At 39.6% G+C, this 19,513-nt stretch overlaps 1 protein-coding gene across 13 annotated transcripts in view; it reads left to right on the top strand.

Annotated features, from left to right (window-relative positions):
- LOC110082095 (protocadherin alpha-C2) overlaps positions 1-19,513 on the top strand; it is a 239,021-nt gene that overhangs the window by 84,802 nt on the left and 134,706 nt on the right. For 2 of the 13 annotated variants that reach the window (XM_078392502.1, XM_020799381.3), the window contains exon 1: positions 1,747-7,073. The exons of the other annotated variants lie outside the window; for them this stretch is intronic. In XM_078392502.1, coding sequence (XP_078248628.1) covers positions 4,716-7,073 — 2,358 coding nt within the window. In that variant the 5' untranslated portion in view covers positions 1,747-4,715. Of the gene's footprint in view, positions 1-1,746; positions 7,074-19,513 lie in introns of those variants that run through there. 13 annotated transcript variants of the gene reach the window in all.

Below are 19,513 nucleotides of genomic sequence, written 5' to 3'. Positions count from 1 at the left end.
CCTTGAGGATCATTTTGCTTGCATTGGAAACTAGAGCAATGGTCCTATGGTCACTGCACTCCTTCCCATCTCCTTTCTTGGGGAATGGAATATATAGAGAGCATTTCTAGTTTGTGGTCCACTGTTATGTTTTAGTTGGCATATTCTTGTTAGAATTTTGACAGATTTCATATTTGTGGCTTCTATTGGTATTTTATTTACCCCTGATAATTTATTTATTTATTGTGCTTTCAGAGCGTCTTTCACTTCACTTTCTAGAATCAGGTAGCAATTTAATAACTCTAGAGGGCAAAATGTAGAACAGCTTCAGCATTAATTGCAAGTTATGGGCAGATTCATATGAAAAGAGACAATCCTTTTTTTCAAACTGTTTAGACTTTGTAGCTTGAAATCATGCCTTTGCATTGGCTGAAACCCTGTTCATGCAACTATTCCTAGGGAAGGCTGAGAATTTCATCAGTAGAGGATGAGTTTTGGAAATTAAACATCTATTTCTGTCCCACAGCTCCTATGTAATCTCTTCATTATTTGGAAAGCTCAGAAGTCACAGGATGGGAGGAGGAAGAACTCACTTATTACGGAAAATGACTGTTGTCAGGATGACATTTTTAGTAATTAAAGATGTCCTCCTCCCATTGCATAGCAGTCAGATACAAACCCAGATCCACATAACAATAGAATCATCTAGGCCACATTTTATCACCTTGCTTGCAACATTATCATGAGGGACTCTGTCAGAAGCCATGTTGAAATCCAGTATATTGTTTCCACAGCATTTCCCTCATCTTCCAAGCTTGCGACTCAGTTACAAAAGGAGATAAGATTAGTCTGGCACAACTTGTTTTTGAGAAAGCCATGCTGGGTTTTAGAAATCACAATAGTCTTTTCTAAGTGCTCACAGACTGAACTTGTTCCAAGTCCTCCATACAGAGCACGTTACCGTAGTCTCTCAAGACTGAAGGATGCCTAATCTGAACAGATTGAACTGTTCTAGAACCTTTCCTGGTATCATTGTCAAACTGACTGGTTGGTAGTTGTTTGGATGTTTTAAAAAAGAGATGGGTGTATTTAGCTTGGAGAAGACAAGACTGAGAATTGGGAGGATGGGTCTCTTTAGATATTTCAAGGGCTGTCATGTGAAAAATGGAACAAGGTTCTTTTCTGTAGTTCCAGAGGGTAGATTGTGAAGTAATAAATCCAAATTATGAGAAAAGAGATTTCACCCGAATGTAGGAAGAACCTCTTAATAGTAAGAGCTGTACAATGGTTGAATGGTCTGTCTCAGATGGTGGTGAATACTCCCACATTGGAGATTTTAAAACGCAGGTTAGATGGCACCTGTGAGGGGTGCTTCAGCTGTGGATTTCCTGTTTTGGTAAGAGATTGGGCTCAGTGACCATTGGGGTCCATTCGGGTCTTCATCTCTGTGATTATAGGAAAGCTGGAGTGAATGGTAATATGTACCAGCATGCAACTGTTCCATTCATAGTTTAAAATATCAGAATACCAAGATTAAATTATGTGTGGACTTATCTGTTCAGTATTACCATTTCAGTAATCTTCAGGAATGTTAATAGGTTTTGGGGATTTATGGTCTGGTCCATGTTATCTAATCAACAATATTATTAGCATTAATGGGGAGCGGTATCCAAATTGAATGAATGAATGAATGAATGAATGAATGAATGAATGAATGAATGAATGAATGAATGAATGAATGAATGAAATTAAAAGCCTAGTGAAATAGCATTAATGTATCAATAAAAGAGTATATAGTATAAAGTCTCAGTCTTTACTTGTCTTCTGAAGCAAAATAATTTGCTAATCTCAGGTTCCCAGGAATGGGATTCAGTAAGAGTCAAACTATTAATGGGAACAGAGGGTCACCCATGATCATCCAATTCTTTGTGAAGTCTAAGCATATCTTACAAATAGTTTTATTATGGTAGTTGCCTGCTGTCACACTGCAAGGATTGTGCAATAGTCTAGATTGTTTTTTAAATAAGCAAAAATAAAAAAATTATCTAGAGCTTTGAAGGGGAAAATAGAGGGTTATAGAATCATAGCAGGAGATGATGTATAGTGTATGCCTAACATTGAAAAGCTCTATCCTAATCACAAGAACCAAAGGGGAAGAAAATTATTTTTGTACATCAAAGCTAAATTCAAAAATAGAAGTCATAACAAGAACATTCTTGGATAAACAGAAGTGCTATTTCATGGGATGTGTTGACCACTGACATTTGTAGCTATTAGAGTAATTTCGTCTCTTTCAACTTCCATATATATTAGAAAACCAAATAGCCATTCACCAGTTTTGCAAAGAAGTTTGCTTGTCTGAATCAGTATATATGCAGAGAAGTGAACAGGAATAGTTCCATCTTGCAGTTTCAAGATGTAATTAAAGATTGTCCAAGCACTGTGTGTCTGTGTGTGTGCGTGTGTGCACACTTGTGTGTATGTATGATTCAGTGGTGTCCCTAAGATTATCTGGCAATATTCTCCAACAAATTTAAGTAGTCTTTTGGAGAAGACTGTATGTGTATGGATTGAGCCAAAAATATTTGAAGATAGTCTTTAAAGGACACTGCATAAACAATAAATGCCACTGGTTTCATGCATTTCTCTGGCTTGTGGGAAAAACAAGTGCATCTTGACCTCTACATGGAAGAAATAATATCATTTCAGCAGCTGTAAGATTGCATTATTTTAAAACAGATTTGAACGTGAAAAACAACCAGGCATAGAAGCACACAGGACACTCGGGTTTGTCTTCATCACACTGTGAACGAATTTGCAACTGAATATGTACAATACGAACTGTAAAGTTCATTGGATTGTAAAATATTACCAAACATTTGATTTTAATTCCTGGACAGAAAGAGTGGATTTTATTTCTGTGAACAGACAAGCCCTGAAGATATCAGAAGTCCTTTAAAAAAAAGTATCAGGTGCATTAGGGTGTTCATGATTATACTCAGAACTCTTTTCAAGAATCAGCTACTCTGAGATTTAATGAAATGGGTTTGATCCTACATCTTGCTATTCACTGTTGTTCTAAACAATTCACCATCAGAGTTCATAGGTGGCCCAGAGTCTGGGCAAGGGGACACCTCACTTTGAAATCTGGGGACAAAGTGCCCCATATTTAAGCCAAGAGTCATCCAGTAAGAGCTGCATGCATGGTCCTAGCTATAACCTGACCAATACACAGAATTTAACTAGGATGACCATAAAAGTCAAGTGCACACTTTCTCAGACTAATCAGTATTTCTTTGTACCACCTCCATCACTATTTTGCATGAGCCTTAAAGTTCCTTCTTACTCTATGATTCAAATGGTTTGAAATTCAATGAAAAAAATCTCAAGTCTTTTTGACTCTACACAAACATTTAGAGCTGCACAATTCCATTGAATTTCAGTTAAAAACATGGTCTTGTCTTTCAGCAGTTGAGAAACCAGAAAGAAATACAGGTATAACTTTGTACACCACAGTTGTATTTACAACAGAAACAACTGCTCCTTCTTCTAAAACCAGTTTTTCTTTGGAGTGCTACCTACAAATATTTCTCAGTGGCAGTGTGTAGTGTATAGCTTACAAGGAGCAAAGAACATGTACTGTGTGATGAGATGGTCACTCTGTTCAGGCAAACAATCCTTTCCATGGCACATACAAATGCCAGCTTGGGAACTAAGGCAGGATCTCTCTTGGGATGTTGGTGATACAGTACAGTATTTCAAAACTCATTGAAATGTTCTCCTGCCAGAAAGGAAGAAAGAAAACAAAGCACCTTGTGCCAGAACTCTAGCGTAGTCTTCAGTATATCCACGGAAGAAATAAAATAAAACAGAGGTAAGGAAAACTGAAAATAGAACGGCCAAATATTGGTGATTGCTGTAATTAAAGATCTGGAGAATATAACATAGATAGAGCAGCAATGGGCAAATCTAACATTGACTAGAAACATTTCTGTATGATAACCAAGTGATTTCATTCTGAAGATGTTCTCAGTATATGACTTACCTCTAATCAAAATAAGTGACAAGAACCATTAGGAGCTCTTTCAAGTTCCACATGGCAAAACCCACGTTATACTCAGCAGCTTAAACTAGCTACTTTATGAATGTGGCAGTTGAATGTTGATCACTAAAGTTGTTCTTTTTTGCATCTTACAATTTTAAATGTAACACTATTAATTTTAAGTGAATTAAAAAAAAACATGGAGTGACTCTGAATGCATCATGGTCAATCCTGAAAGGAACCCAAGATGAAATATGAGACCCACTCGTACAGATAATAACAATTGAATACAATTGTAGGAATGACACTGTTGAATGGCAAGCACTTTATATAAAAGTTAAGGTGTATTAATCAAATAAAAAGGACCAGCATATTCAAAACATATAAAAACAGAATCTAAACAATTTCCATTTCAAGATGCACTCACAAGGGGTCACTGTTGTCTAAGGAAAGGTACTTGCAGGGTGAAAACGGAGAGCTCCTCCCTCAGAAAGACTGGAAATCTTTCCTGTCAGCTTCACAATAGCGACTCCAAGGACCAAATGCAACAAGCCCTGGCGTCTATTGACATGATAATGTCAGCAGCGATTTGGAAGAATTCCTAGGATCCTCCTGATCTTCATTCTGCCAAAAAAAGGTGGTTTTTCCCCCTGAAAAGAAGAAGAGACTGCAAGGCGTTGTGTCTTGGTCTGCAATGGTTGCGTGGAAAGATGATTCCCTGGCAAAGCGGCTGCTGCAGCTGATGCTGCTCCACACCGCCTGGGAGATGGGGAAGGGCCAGCTCCATTATTCTGTGCCGGAGGAATCCCAGCATGGCACCTTTGTGGGCCGCGTCGCTCAGGACCTGGGGCTGGAGGTGGAGGAGCTGGTGCCTCGGATGTTCCGGATGGTGTCAAAAGGACGCAAAGACCACTTTGAGGTAAATGTGCAGAACGGGATCTTGTTTGTCAATTCCCGGATAGACAGGGAGGAGCTGTGTGGCAAGAATGCTGAGTGTGCCATTCACCTGGAGATGATTGTAGATAAACCTCTGAGGGTCTTCCATGTGGAGGTAGAAATCAGGGACATAAATGACAATGCTCCAGTTTTCTCTGCAGGTGAGCAGGTTTTGAGCATAGCTGAGTTTGTAACAGCCCCTGGCACCAGATTCCCCTTAGAGGGAGCTTCTGATGCAGATATTGGTACGAATGCTCTGCTCACTTACAAGCTTAGGCCCAATGAATATTTTAGTGTAGAGCAGAGATCGGAGGACCAGCACAACAAGCCCTTGGCCATTGTTTTAAAGAAGCCTTTGGATCGAGAAGAAAACCCTGTGCACCGCTTATTACTCACAGCCACCGATGGGGGCAAACCTGAACTCACAGGCACAGTCCAGCTGGTGGTTCATGTGCTGGATGCCAACGACAACCCTCCTGTGTTTAACCAGTCAGTTTACAAAGTGAAATTATGGGAAAATGCAACTAATGGAACATTAGTTTTGAAAGTGAATGCGACAGATTTAGATGAAGGGGTTAATAGTGAAATATCCTATTCTTTTACTAGTCATGTACCACCAATTTTTTTGAAGATTTTTAGCATAAATACCAATACAGGAGAAATCAGAGTGGTTGGAAAAGTGGATTTTGAAGATATGAATGTATATGATCTACATGTTTCGGCTGAAGATAAAGGCAATCTACCTCTGTCTGGGCACTGCCAAGTGATAGTTGAAGTGTTGGATGTGAACGACAATGCTCCGGAGGTCTCTCTCTCATCCCTTTCTGTGCCAGTGCCAGAGGACTCCCCACTGGGGACTGTGGTGGCCCTCATCAGTGTCTCAGACAAGGACTCTGAGGCCAACGGGCAAGTGAGCTGCTCTCTCTGGCCTCCTGGGCTCCCTTTCAAACTGGTGTCCACCTTCAAAAATTACTATTCCTTAGTAGTAGCTGAGCTCTTGGATCGGGAGCAGGTGGCCGAGTATGAGTTGGTGGTGATGGCACAGGACCATGGGGACCCATCGTTGTCAGCCAGCAGTAGTGTGGTAGTGCCAGTGAGTGACATCAATGACAATGCACCCACCTTCCTGCAGCCTTCCTACACGGTCTTTGTGAAGGAGAACAACCCACCTGGGGCTCACATCTTCACTGTGTCTGCCTCCGACCCAGATGTGGCTGAGAACAGCCTCATCAGCTACTGGCTGGACGAGAAGCTCTGGCCACTCTCCAGCTACATCTCTGTGCACTCGGAGAGTGGGAAGCTCTATGCTCTGCAGCCCTTGGACTACGAGGAGATGAAGCTTTTGGAGTTCCAAGTGAGTGCCAAGGACGCTGGGCTGCCTTCCTTGTGTGGCAATGTGACCATTCAAGTCTTTGTGGTAGATGAGAACGACAATGCCCCTGCAGTGTCTTGGCAGATGGAGGAGAAGCCTGTTCTTCTTGTGATTCCTGTGTCTGTTGGGCACATGGTGAATAAGATCCATGCTCTGGATGCCGACTCAGGATACAACGCATGGCTGCGATATGAACTACATGAGGGCACTAGCGGTCCGTGGCGTGTGAGCCCATATAGTGGTGAGATCAGTACCATCCGCCCTCTGGATGAGGCAGAGGGCAGCAGAAGTTATAACCTGGTAGTTCTGGTGAAGGACCATGGCAAGCCTCCGCTTTCGGCCACAGCCACTGTGAGTGTGTCCCTGGTGACAAGTGCCCAGGCCATCCACACTGATATCCGCCTTCCTAGGACAAGTGAGGGTTCGAAGCCCCTGGGCGACACTGTCAATGTCTACCTGATCATTGCCATCTGCTCAGTGTCCAGCTTGTTCCTACTGGCAGTTGTCTTCTATGTTGCCCTGCGATGCCCGTGTCGGGCCAAGGAGGCCATGGTGTATGGTCCTGGCACTGCCACCCTAGTATGTGCCAGTGAAGTGGGCAGCTGGTCCTATTCCAATCGTCACAGCCACATCTTAGCTAGCGTGGCAGGGGAGTCTGGTGCCAAGAGTGATCTCATGGTCTTCAGTCCCAGTATCCCTGCATCGTCTGAGAATGGGAAACAACAGGACCTGCTCTGTGCAACGGTTAGTATTGCTCATGGTAGGTTTCGCAGGTGTTATTTAATTTCTATAAAATGGAAAAAGAATTTATCCTAGTCAATTCAGTATATTTTTTGTGATCTATTGTGAATGTACTTTCTATAAGTGCTCACTCTGAGCCCTTAATTTTCAATATAGATGATCTGCTAAATTATATATTGTTCTGTCACAGCCACTGTGGTATGTGGCATGCAGTTGGCAGTCATTCCAACTAGGATAAACTGTACATGTTTTCTCATATTTAATGCTATTTTAAAATTATTTCTTCCTGTGGAATTCTCTGTGTGACATATTGATAAAATTCATTGTATGTCTATGTTACAATTTACATCTAAGTGGTAAGCATGAAATTATAGTGCTTTGAATAATTTATTAGAAAATCATGATCCCTTCATTGAAAAATACTTGAGGTTCCGTGAGAGAGAGAGAATAATTGAATGACCAGAAGTGAAAATCTTTAGAGATTTAAACTATGTAAATTCAGCGAAATTCTTTTCCTCCTATAAAAAGCTAAAACCACAAAGAATCTTCAGAGGTCCTTGAAGAAGTAGGATTCAGTCCATGAAAGCTCATGTTGAAGAAAATGTGTTAGTCTTTCAGGTGTCTTTGTTGTTTTAAAATAAGAAACTGACAACATAACCCTTATGGAACTAAGGTGTTATAGTGTCTCCCACTGCATACTCTCTGTATAACTATTCCCAACAATTTTACACTGGACTGTCTTTCAAAAAGTCCTGCCAGTTCTGAATCTCTTTACTGAAACAATAACATTTCTTTTTGTTAGTCACAAATCACCACATTATATGTGTAAGTTGAGTTTGAAATATATTCTCTTTTATTCCAAACATTTGTATTTTTAAAACTATATTTGTGGTTGTTAAGATCTCTGCACCTAAAGTCAAGTGGCAAAGGTGAAAAAGAACAATGTTTACTTACTTTTCTAAGTATAAGATGTTGATTGTTGTCTGAACAAAAGCTCTAGTAAAACAATGCAATCCAGATAAGTCTATATCTTAATTCCTTCATTACTTGAAGAATTCCATAAATATTAATTCTAATGGTGAGAACTCTTGTTCATACAAAGACATTCTATTCTGTCAAAAGCCTTCTCAGCTCTGACAAAACATAGTAAAGTGAGTAAGAATCAAAGAAGAGCCATGCTGGACCAGAGCGGAAGCCTGTACAGTCGAACATTTTGCTCACACAGTGGCCAACCAGATGCCTATGAGAAGCTCGCAAGCAGAACAGGGGTTCAACAACAGTCTCATTTGTGTCTCTCAGCAACCAATATACATGAGTAGTTTAGGTATTTCTGATAAATGAATTATGTTAGAATGTTAGAAATAGAAATTGAACCCATGTAATCAGTTGCTAAATTGACATGTATGTAAATCCCACTGATTCAATGGATCTACTTTAGTTGTGACTTTCAATAAGTTACAGACCCTAGTATTTGACCCAGTGTTTCTGGTAATTTTGACAAATTATCCCCTAGGTTGAGGCTTCTCTCAGAATATTCTGTTTGTATTTAGCTTAGAATATTCACACACATCCCTGCGTTTAACTGCTAAAGCCTTCCAGAGTGCAAGAAGGTGCAGAAGGTGAGCATTATAGAAGACTCTCTGTAGACTCATCTTTAGCTGAAAATAAAATAAGTAAGGATCCAAGTTTACCTCCTTTGCTGCTGTGAAGAAGGCCAGTAGACAAACTCAGTGGAATATAGAATAGGGCCTCTGATACTAATAGTAACTGATGGGAAGATTCATATTAAAGGAGACAGTTGTTTAGGACTTTGTAGGTCAAATGAGCACCTTGCATTTGTGTTGAAAAAATGATGAAGTCAGTGATCCAGGAGAGGAGTAATATAGTCTACAAAGTGTAATCCTCACAAAAATCTATACTCTACATATTCTAACAGGGATTTCAAGGTCACCTATTGGAATGCAATAATAGTAATTCTGAACAAGAGATGCTTAAGTGGTGCAGTGGTTAAACTGCTGTACTGCAGCCAAAATGGTACTCATGACCCAGGGATCAATCCCAGATAGCCACCTCAAGGTTCACTCAACCTTCCATCCGTCCGAGGTTGGTAAAATGAGTACACAGTTTGCGGGGGTAGGGGCAACAATAGGGGCAATGTGTACCCTACATAATTAACTTGTAAAGCACCCAGAAGTGCTTGAAGTGCTATGGGCAGTATATAAACAGCACTCTTTGCTTTCTCTCTCTTTTTTTAAAGGAAGAAAAGTATAAGGTATGGGTGATTGTGGCCAGATCTTCCTTCCTTAAGAAAGGGTGTGGCTGGAAAAAGCTAATTAAAAACATTCCTGGCCCTTATTGACCCTCACTGACATTTGATTTATAAGTGACATCAGAACCAAATGCCCCATCTAGTCCAGCTTCCTGTCTCTCATAGTGGCACCACCAGATGCCTCTGGGAGCACACAAGACAACTAAATACCTGTCTCCTGATACCCCTCCCCTGCATCTGGCATTTGGAGGTACCTTTCTTCTAAGCCTGGAGATTATACATCCTCATCATGGCTTGTAATGTGTGATGGACTAAAGAATATACACACAGAGAGAGAAATTGTGCTACAATGGGTTAATTTATTATAGATGATCCTAGCCAGTGGGTGATGAGCTGTAGAAAGTTGCATGCCTCACCAAGGTCTATCCAGCTTGATTACTGGAATGTTAAGTCTGAAAAATAGTATTTTTATTGTTAACCATTAGAAATGGGGTGAGTTACAACTTGCTGTTGAGGTTTGAAGCTGAAATTATTTGAGTTATTGAATTCACATTGGTTTTGAAATAAACACTAGCATTTATGGAAAATGGCATGTGGAGTACCAAGTGTGAACCCTAGTGGCATATTTAGTAGTGGTGCCCCTTGACGTGGTCTTTTCATTGCTTTAAAATTCCCTTCCTCAACTTGGTACATTTTTCATGCTGCAAAGCTCATAATACTGCAGTGAGCAAGGAATGCTGAGACCAATAGGTCTAACACGTGAGATTGGAAAAGGATATCTGTCCTCTTGATATAGATATCTTTTCTCTACTCCCAGAAGAAAAAGTACTTATACAAGAAATTCCCAAAGATAAAGATGAAACAAACCAAGCTTATGCTGCAATAAGCTTTATAGATATATGTTTTAACAACAAAAAACCACATATCTGAAACAATACATAGTATAACCAAAACAATAAATAAAACAAATAAATAAACAATAACCCTTTGGCATAATAACGGTTAATTTATTTAACTGAAACATAGTGCACCCCTTCACCAGGTCCAATATGAATATTTTTAAGTTTTCAATTAATATTTCAAAGCCCCTTATTCCCTCCAGAATTGCAATGTTTCTTCAGAAGGTAAATAACATTTCCCTTTTATTAATACAAATTCCATAAAGTCTCCTCATATGTCCTTAAAAATATTCTTATTTAACAATCCTGTTTTCCCCTTAATATAACATCTTAGCTTATTATTAATAGCTGTATCCCATAGTTCATTATAACATTCAGATATCTAAAAATCATGCTTTATTTTTGATTTTTTTGGGCTATTATATTCATTTCCTTGGAAACTGAGTTCCAAAATTCCAGGATGATTTTGCATTCCCACCACATATGTAAATATGTACCCATAACTTGATCACATCTCCAACATAATTTAGGATATTTAGTATCTATGTGAGGTAATTTTACCACTGTTAAATACAATCTCCAAATAAATGTATAAGTATTTTATTTTATTTTTTCAGATATATTTCTGGTTTCTCTTTAGAATACTCTGTTTTTTTTTTCAGATGGTATAAATCTTTTGCAGTAAGCTTACTAGTATTTAAAAGTGCTACCAAAGTCTGTTCTTGATGCAGCTAGGCTAATGTGATAAAAAAGCTACCTGTGCCAGTTTCTCTGGAGATAGCTATGCTTAGGAAAGAAATAATGTAAATCACCCCAGCTCAGCCTTCCACTGGAGAACAATTACTAGTTTTGCTCCAAATGCAAACATCTAAAATGTTTTTCAAAACTTAAAGATCCACGAGAGTTTGGAAGGCATTAGTTTTCATATAGGTAAATATTCTGTCAGTGTAGTTTAGTGAATGTAGTAAGAAAGCAGACACTGTGAATTATGCAGGACATTAATACCATGTGTGTGCTTTTATTTCAGAAGACTATACTTTCAGGATTATTTTCTCTATTGTCCTGCTAAAATGATCTAAGTATTATTAGCTCTGTTTAAAGCCAGTGTTTTGCAGAAGTTGCATGGATATGTCTCTCTGAGCAGAGAGTATGCACACATGTATTCCTTCAGCAGAGGAAAATATCATTACTATTAACAATTTTAATTAGTGAACATCTTGTTAATATTTCTTGTTACTTTGAAACTTTAGAAGAGTAAATTTCATTTTGTCTGGTTAGCAAAAAAAAAGTCATGAATTTAACATTAATGTGTTAAAATCAATAGGTCAAATCCTGTAATAAATTGCAACAAGTGTAGATCCATTGAATCAGTGTGGTTTTGGTGAGTCAAAACCTATGTAAGTTCCACTGAATCGATGAGCCTACTTCAGATGCAGCTTACTGCTGGATTTCAGCCAATATGTTTTTCTCAAGCTTTGTATCTACCACATTTTGTAACAGGCTTTTCAAAGCCAGTTCTTGATAGAACAAGAGACTGCCCTAAACAAGAGGTATAGAAAACATAAGAAGATAAGAAGATAATAATCACTGTGGCAGGATGTTCCTTCCTCAAGAAAGGGTGCAGCTGGTCTAACAGAGTTGAGCAAAGGCACTCCCACTGCTACCTTATTTTCCAGGCACAGCACCATATTCAGGAGCATTCTGAAGCTACAAACGTACCAGATCTTCTGGAAGGTGTAATCCTATCCAGTATGGATTATAACCTCAATCTCAATGTAACGGCAGCATCTTTATACAGAAAAGACAGTGCAAGAAATTTTGTACTGACTGTATATATGAAAGGTGTTGTGAGGTTTCCATAAATGTGTAGGATTACAAAGCAGCAGACAGATTTTTAGCGTAATGGAACATGGTCTGACTAATGACAGTGAGGTTTTTTTTACATCTGCTAAGGCCCTCATTGAATTGATGAAGGAATCTGTATCCTCACTTGAGTGACTGTCATTAGCAAAAGAGATTTCCTGTGCAGAAAATTTAAATAAGAGTTCTAATTATGACCTACTGAATGATTGGCTACGGGTATAAGTGGTCCAGTAGAAATATTAATGGCTGCATTTGTACATTCTGTTAAGCAAGATCTCCAGATTTATTAAGTGCACACGGCCCGTTCATTCCTGCTTTGCTGCTCCTGCCCATACAAGTGCACTAATAAACCAGGTATTGATGGCTTAGAATTATACATGAGCCTGGGTTGATGATTTATTGTGCCAGTGCATCTGAGATTTATAAACCTAGGTTTAAAATTGACTATAATCCCAGTCTGGCATACTCCTGGATTCATAAGTAGCATATCAGTGGGGGCGAAGATTGTAGCCAAAAAGGTGTCTATTCCAAGCTGTGAGGTATCATACCTGGTTTGTTTACCCAAGCATTCAAGTTTTGTTGTGTGGTTTGGGCATGTTGCTTGTGCATATTGTGATTTAATGTGCCATAAGACTTGGTTTCAAGTACTACATATGTCAATTCAACAATTTAAAATGAGTATTCCTATTATCTACATAATTTTAAATAAGGTTTAAGAGTTTATGGTCCAGTCTGTGATTTTTGAATCAATAATGCTATTCAGAACAAAGGTTCCCATGAAGAAAATAACAGGCTCCAGGCAAAGAAACCCACTTACAGTCCTTCTTCACTTGTCTTCTGCGTATGTATGTATGTATGTATGTGTGTGTGTGTGTGTGTGTGTGTGTGTGTGTTTACATTTATTTAATTAATTTAGTGCATTCCCTGGCCACCAGGCACGTAGGGTGTTGTAGTATATCATCACACCACAAAAAAAAGTACCGTATTTTTCACTCCATAAGACGCACCTTTCCATAAGACGCACCAATTTTTTAGGAGAAGAAAACAGGAAAATATAATCTGTTTTCTTCGCTCCATAAGACGCACAGACTTTCCACACCCCTGTTTTGTGGGAAAAAAGTGAGTCTTAGGGTGCAAAAAATACAGTATATAGACAGAAACAAGAACAGCAAAATTTGTGAGTTGCATTGAAACTGAAGAACCACAAAATAGTACACAGCATCCAAAGCCTAATGGAACATGATCATGTTCAAACTGTGGCTACACCAGATTGATTCACAGCCTATTTCATGCTTTTATTGGGATTAGGTGATCACTTGGAGATGGCAGATTGTTTCCGTGCCAGGGTCCACAATGGCTCCACAATCCAATGTACGTTGCCCCATCTTGGCAGCCCCCATCCCCCATCCTTTTGATCCCATCTTCTGTTGAACCCGGACTATCCCTTTATGCTTCATTGTAAAGCCGGTGGACTGCTTAAAGTATTGCATGGCATTAGAGAAAAGGGACAATTTTCCAAAGGTCTTCTTACCATACAAACATGTACAAGCTGCGCACACACAGTAGTCTGCTGTAGTTGCAATGGAGTTGTTTCTATTTCATATCAGTTTTTATCTTCTTTTTCTTGTCCATGCAGAGATGGTGTATCAGTGCAATGGTGAGGTGATTTAGAGTTAAACTCAGATTGTTTTTTTTTTTAAATGAAACAATACTTTGGGATGAGTAGGGAGGAATATTGGCGGTAGATGGGTATTGCAACTGTTCAAAACATCATACGTAGCTTAGTATGGAACAAGAGTACAACCCACAGTCATGCCCCCCCTTCCTTTTGGAGAATAAAACAACTGATCACAGAGGGAAAATGCCATTTAAATCATTCCAGCTTTCAAAAGGGCGAAGCCCCCAGAGGCAGGCAAAAATACTTGTTTGTTTGTTTAAATTATTTATATGCTGCTTTTCTCTCAGTAGGGGATCCAAGGTGGCGCACAACAGATAAAACAACAAACTGAAAAACACTATTTAAATATCACATTTAAAAAACAATACATACATTAAGATTTTTTTTAAAAAATCAAGTATAAAACAATAATAAAAACATGTAAAAACCTATAAGTTAAAAACCAGCATTCCTGAGATAACTAACTTACTATTTAAAGGCCGGCTTGAAGTGGAAGGTCTTTGCCTGACACCAGAAGGACAAGAGGGATGGGAACCAACTTGGCTTCTTGGGACAGGGTGTTCCAAAGCCTGGGAGCAGCCACTGAGAAGGCCCTCTCTCATGTCCTCGCCAAGTGAGCTTGGGAAGAGGGTGCAACCAAGAGAAGAGTCTCCCCAGAAGATCCTAAAAGTCAAAGAAGACTCATATGGGGTGATATGAACCTTAAAGTAACCTCCTCATCTGAAGCAAAAAGGCTGATTTGCTTTGGCCTTTGCATCATGTGATCAGTTAAAAAATGTTCAAATTCATCCGTTCTGCTTCTGTAGCAAATCCCATACTATTTGCCAGTGTAGTCACAGCCTTTCTAAGCAAAGTTAGGAAGTGTCATCTCAGTTCTTTCTGGAGGAAACCTTTCCACAATAAGGGGACTGCACCTAACAATACATTAATTGGAAAGTACTTTGCTGCGGGCTAAACCGCAGAAGCCTTTGCTGCAGGGTCAGAAGACCAAGCAGTCACAAGATCGAATCCACGCAATGGAGTGAGCACCCGTCGCTTGTCCCAGCTCCCGCCAACCTAGCGGTTCGAAAGCATGCAAATGCAAGTAGATAAATAGGGACCACCTCGGTGGGAAGGTAACAGCGTTCCGTGTCTAAGTTGCACTGGCCATGTGACCACAGAAGATTGTCTTCGGACAAACGCTGGCTCTATGGCTTGGAAACGGGGATAAGCACCGCCCCCTAGAGTCGAACACAACTGGACAAAAATTGTCAAGGGGAACCTTTACCTTTACCTTTACCTTACTTCCTCCTGGTCCTTCAAATCATTGTGGAATGTAAGGACTCTTTTACAAATATTTTCATTAAGATTCTTGACTGCTGTTGCTATACAGTACTATAGATTTGCTTTTTAAAAAAGCAAATGCCAACAATTATAGAGCATTAGAACTAAAAATGGAGCGAGAGATGCTGTATAGAAGGTTGTTCGCCTACAGCTTATAATGTTGTACCATGACAGAAAGAACTAGGTGAGAAGAATTGGAAGACCGATAGAAATCCTATTACAACAGTGCCGTTTAAGCAGATTTATTGATCACTGATGTTTGTCATTAGGCTGACCAGATCTATTCCAGTTTTCCTATACATACATCTCCCTATACATACAGTGGTCTGCCTGTCTATAAACTAAAACATATGAGGAAGGTGTACTTCTTGTACTTAAAGTTGCAGAAGAGGTAGCCATGTTAACCAGGGCAAGCATTTAGTATTTAATGTGTCACCATGTTTTTGTCTTTTAAATTTGTTCTTTTATTTTTATCACTGCTTCTAGAGGCAAGATCCTCATTTTATGTAGTGAGGATCTTAGCAGAATAATTTGGGAACCAGAAATTCATTTAAGATTCCCTACTTCTTTCTCTGATCACACATACAGTACTTACAATCTGCAGTCCAAGCTGTCTTATCTGAGCTGTCTAGGGCAACATGTATGATCTCATGGTGTTTCTATGGCCATTTGAGAACATTTCTCAGTGACTTGGACTGGTGATTTGGAAAAAAACAAACCATGTGTGAACACTGATAGCAAGCACATTTGATGACGTTTTTTTAAAAAGACACTGCATATGTAGTAGAAATCAGTATCAGTTTAATGCATTTCTATAACATGTTGGAAAAGTAAGTACATTTCAATGTACTGAAGGAACCAACTTATTTCAGTAGCCATGTTGTTTCATTTTTTTTTTTTAATGCCTGAAATTTTAACAGGAAAAAGGTGGACATAGAAGCATGTCCACAGACACTTGGATTCAACTTTATGATACTTTGGAAGAATTCACTCATAAAAAAATAGTTGGATTTTTAAAGGTTGATTCTAATTCCTGGAGGTAAAGAATGGATCTTATTACCCTGGGCAGGAAACATTCAAGACAACAGAAACACTTCCCGTAAATGTCTCAGGTGCTTTAGGATGTTTGTGATTGTGCACAAAACATCTTGGTTTCTTCCCTTTGCTGTCTACATATTTCAACACGCAACAGCTCATTGGTGGCTGTAGTCTGACTAAGAGGACACCTCACCCTGAATTTTGCGAGTGAGATCCCCTCCCATTTGGGCCATGTATTGCTCATATAACCAACAGACATCAAACAATAAATGTGACTAGGAAGATCATAACAATGAAATGCCTATCTACTCAGACAACAGTATTTACTTACTTACTTATTTACGTTTTTCATATACCGCCTTTCTTCCAGTAAAGGGACTTGAGGTAGCATAGAGCAGCTAAAAAAATACATATTTAAATCCCAGTAAATTAGATATTAATATTCAAATACAAATAAAGAGCTAAAACATGTCTATAAGGAAAGCAGACTTTATTATAAAGCTGAATCCTAGTATTTCTGCATCTACACAATGCTTGTAATTATCACTATGACTAGTAAACATGTCCTCTGAATCTTGTTTGCTTACAACTCCCATCACTCCTCCTCAATAGCTGTGCTAGCTTATACCCAATCAGAATTGCAGTCTTTCTTTATTTTTTTATTTCTTTATAACATTTCCATAACTCTTTTGTGTGAGCCTTAACACACTCTCTTATCTTGATCAACAGTTCTACGATTCAAATGATTTGACAACCAATGGGAGGGGGAAAAATCTGAATCTGTTAGACTGCCCACACACATTTAGAAATGTATCATTCAAACTCACTTCAATTTAAAAAAAAAAACACTTGTTGAAATTCTGTTGGTGCAGCTCTATGATATCATCAGCCATGGCATTTTATTGCTAATTCAATTTATTTTATTTTATTCCTAATTTCTGCCACACACACCCTAAGTTCTATGGCTTCTTAGGGACCCCTTTCATCCTGGGGAAGCTGGAGGAAGGGAGATTCTCTAATGTTCAAAAATGATGGCTGCTGGGACTGCCACCAATTTTCAGGCATGAAAGACTCTTCCCCCTTCTGTCCTGAGGCTTCAAAGTTTACCTCAGGATGAAAGGTATCTCTAGGATGCCTTGGAACTCAGGGAGGTAGAATTGAAAATTTTTTATTAGCAATAAATTGCTGTAGCTGATGACATCATCAACTTTACATGCACAGAGTTGTGCTAACAGAATTTCAGCTATTGTCTTTTGTCTCTGCTGGAGGGAAGGTGGAGTACCACAGGACATGAAGGATGCAAACATCGTCACATTGTACAAGAACAAAGGAGAAGGGGCGACTGCAATAACTACTGTGGCATCTCTCTTCTTAGCGTTGTAGGGAAGCTGCTTGCCCGTGTTGTGCTGAAGAGGCTCCAGGTGCTTGCAGACAGAGTCTATCCAGAATCACAGTGTGGATTTCGAGCTAATAGATCCACCACTGACATGATATTCTCCCTCCGACAGTTGCAGGAGAAATTAAGGGAACAACAACAGCCACTCTTAGTGGCCTTCATAGACCCTACAAAAGCATTTGACTTGGTTAGCAGGGATGGCCTTTTTAAAATACTTCCCAAGATTGGTTGTCCACCTCATCTCCTTAACATCATCAGATCCTTCCATGAGGGAATGAAAGGCACTGTAGTTTTTGACGGCGGAAGATCAGATCCCTTTGACATCCGAAGCGGAGTGAAACAGGGCTGTGTCCTTGCACCCACCCTGTTTTGGATCTTTTTTGCTGTCATGCTGAAGCATGTCTTTGGAACTGCAACAGAAGGTATCTATTTCCGTACTAGATCAGACAGAAAGCTCTTTAATCTCTCTAGACTGAGAGCAAAAACCAAAGTCCAACTGAAATGCATGTGGGACTTCCTCTTTGCCGATGATGCAGGCATTGTTGCCCACTCTGCTGAAGACCTCCAACAACTCATGAATCATTTCAGCAAGGCCTGCCAAAACTTTGGACTAACAATCAGCCTGAAGAAAACACAAATCATGGGCCAGGGCATGGACTCATCTCCCTCTATTACCATCTCCACACAAGAATTGGAGGTTGTTCATGACTTTCTGTACCTTGGCTCAACCATCTCTGACTCCCTAGCTCTAGATGTCGAGCTGGATAAACGCATTGGCAAAGCAGCTACCATGTTCTCTAGACTCACAAAGAGAGTATGGCTTAATAAGAAGCTGACGGATATACCAAGATCCAGGTCTATAGAGCCTGTGTCCTGAGCACACTCCTGTACTGCAGTGAGTCCTAGACCCTTTGAGCACGACAGAGAGAGAAAGCTGAACACCTTCCATATGTGTTGCCTCCGACGGATATTTGGTATTACATGACAGGACAAAGTTCCAAATAGAGTAGTCCTAGAACGAGCTGGAATTTTCAGCATGTATACATTACTGAAACAGCAAAGTCTACGTTGGCTTGAGCACGTTGTGAGAATGGCTGATGGTTGGATTCCAAAGGATCTCCTGTATGGAGAATTAGTGCAGGGAAATAGCCCCAGAGGGAGACCACAGCTGCGATACAAGGATATCTGCAAGCGGGATCTGAAGGTCTTAGGAATAGACCTCAACAGATGGGAAACCCTGACATCTGAGCATTCAAAGCTCAGCCTGGAGGCAGGCGTTGCATCACGGCCTCTCCCAATTCGAAGAGAACCTTGTCCAGCAGGCCGAGGCAAAGAGGAAGTCACAAAAGCAGCAAAACCAGGGAGCTGGACAGGGGACAGATTGGATTTGTCTTCAGTGTGGAAGAGATTGTCACTCTCGAATTGGCCTCCTCAGCCACACTAGACACTGTTCCAAGGCCTCCATACAGAGCAGGTTACCATAGTCTTTCGAGACTGAAGGATGCCTCTAACAATAACAATGTCTTTCAGGAATAGAGGAGATAGAAATAAGTGCTGATAACTTAATATCGAACAGTTTAAATTTACTTGAAGTACAGAAATAAGCACTTTTAAAACTTTTTAAAAAAAGAGTTTATGAGTTATTTGGAAATATTTCCAACTGGCAAATTCCAGTATACATCTTGGGTGGGGGGAAGCAAAGCATAAGCATCCTGTGATGAGATGAGGGTGAGGGAAGAAGCACATCCCTATCTCTGTTATGTTCAGGCAAGGAAGAGCTTTGACGACAGTTTTGCTGTAACAGTTATGGATAATAAAAGCTTTTTTTTTTTTTTTTTTTTGAGGCTGGTAATATTTCAAAGGTCTCCAAAATGATCTCTTGCCAGAAGGGTAATGAGCATGGAGAAAGAAGATGATGTTATTTGTGGCAGGACTATTGGGGCAATGATTGGCTGTCTGTAAAACAACGGAAAGAAA

The sequence above is a fragment of the Pogona vitticeps genome, chromosome 4 (assembly GCF_051106095.1).
Source record: "Pogona vitticeps strain Pit_001003342236 chromosome 4, PviZW2.1, whole genome shotgun sequence".
NCBI classification, from domain to species: domain Eukaryota; kingdom Metazoa; phylum Chordata; class Lepidosauria; order Squamata; family Agamidae; genus Pogona; species Pogona vitticeps.
This window is presented reverse-complemented; position numbering and strand designations above follow the sequence as displayed.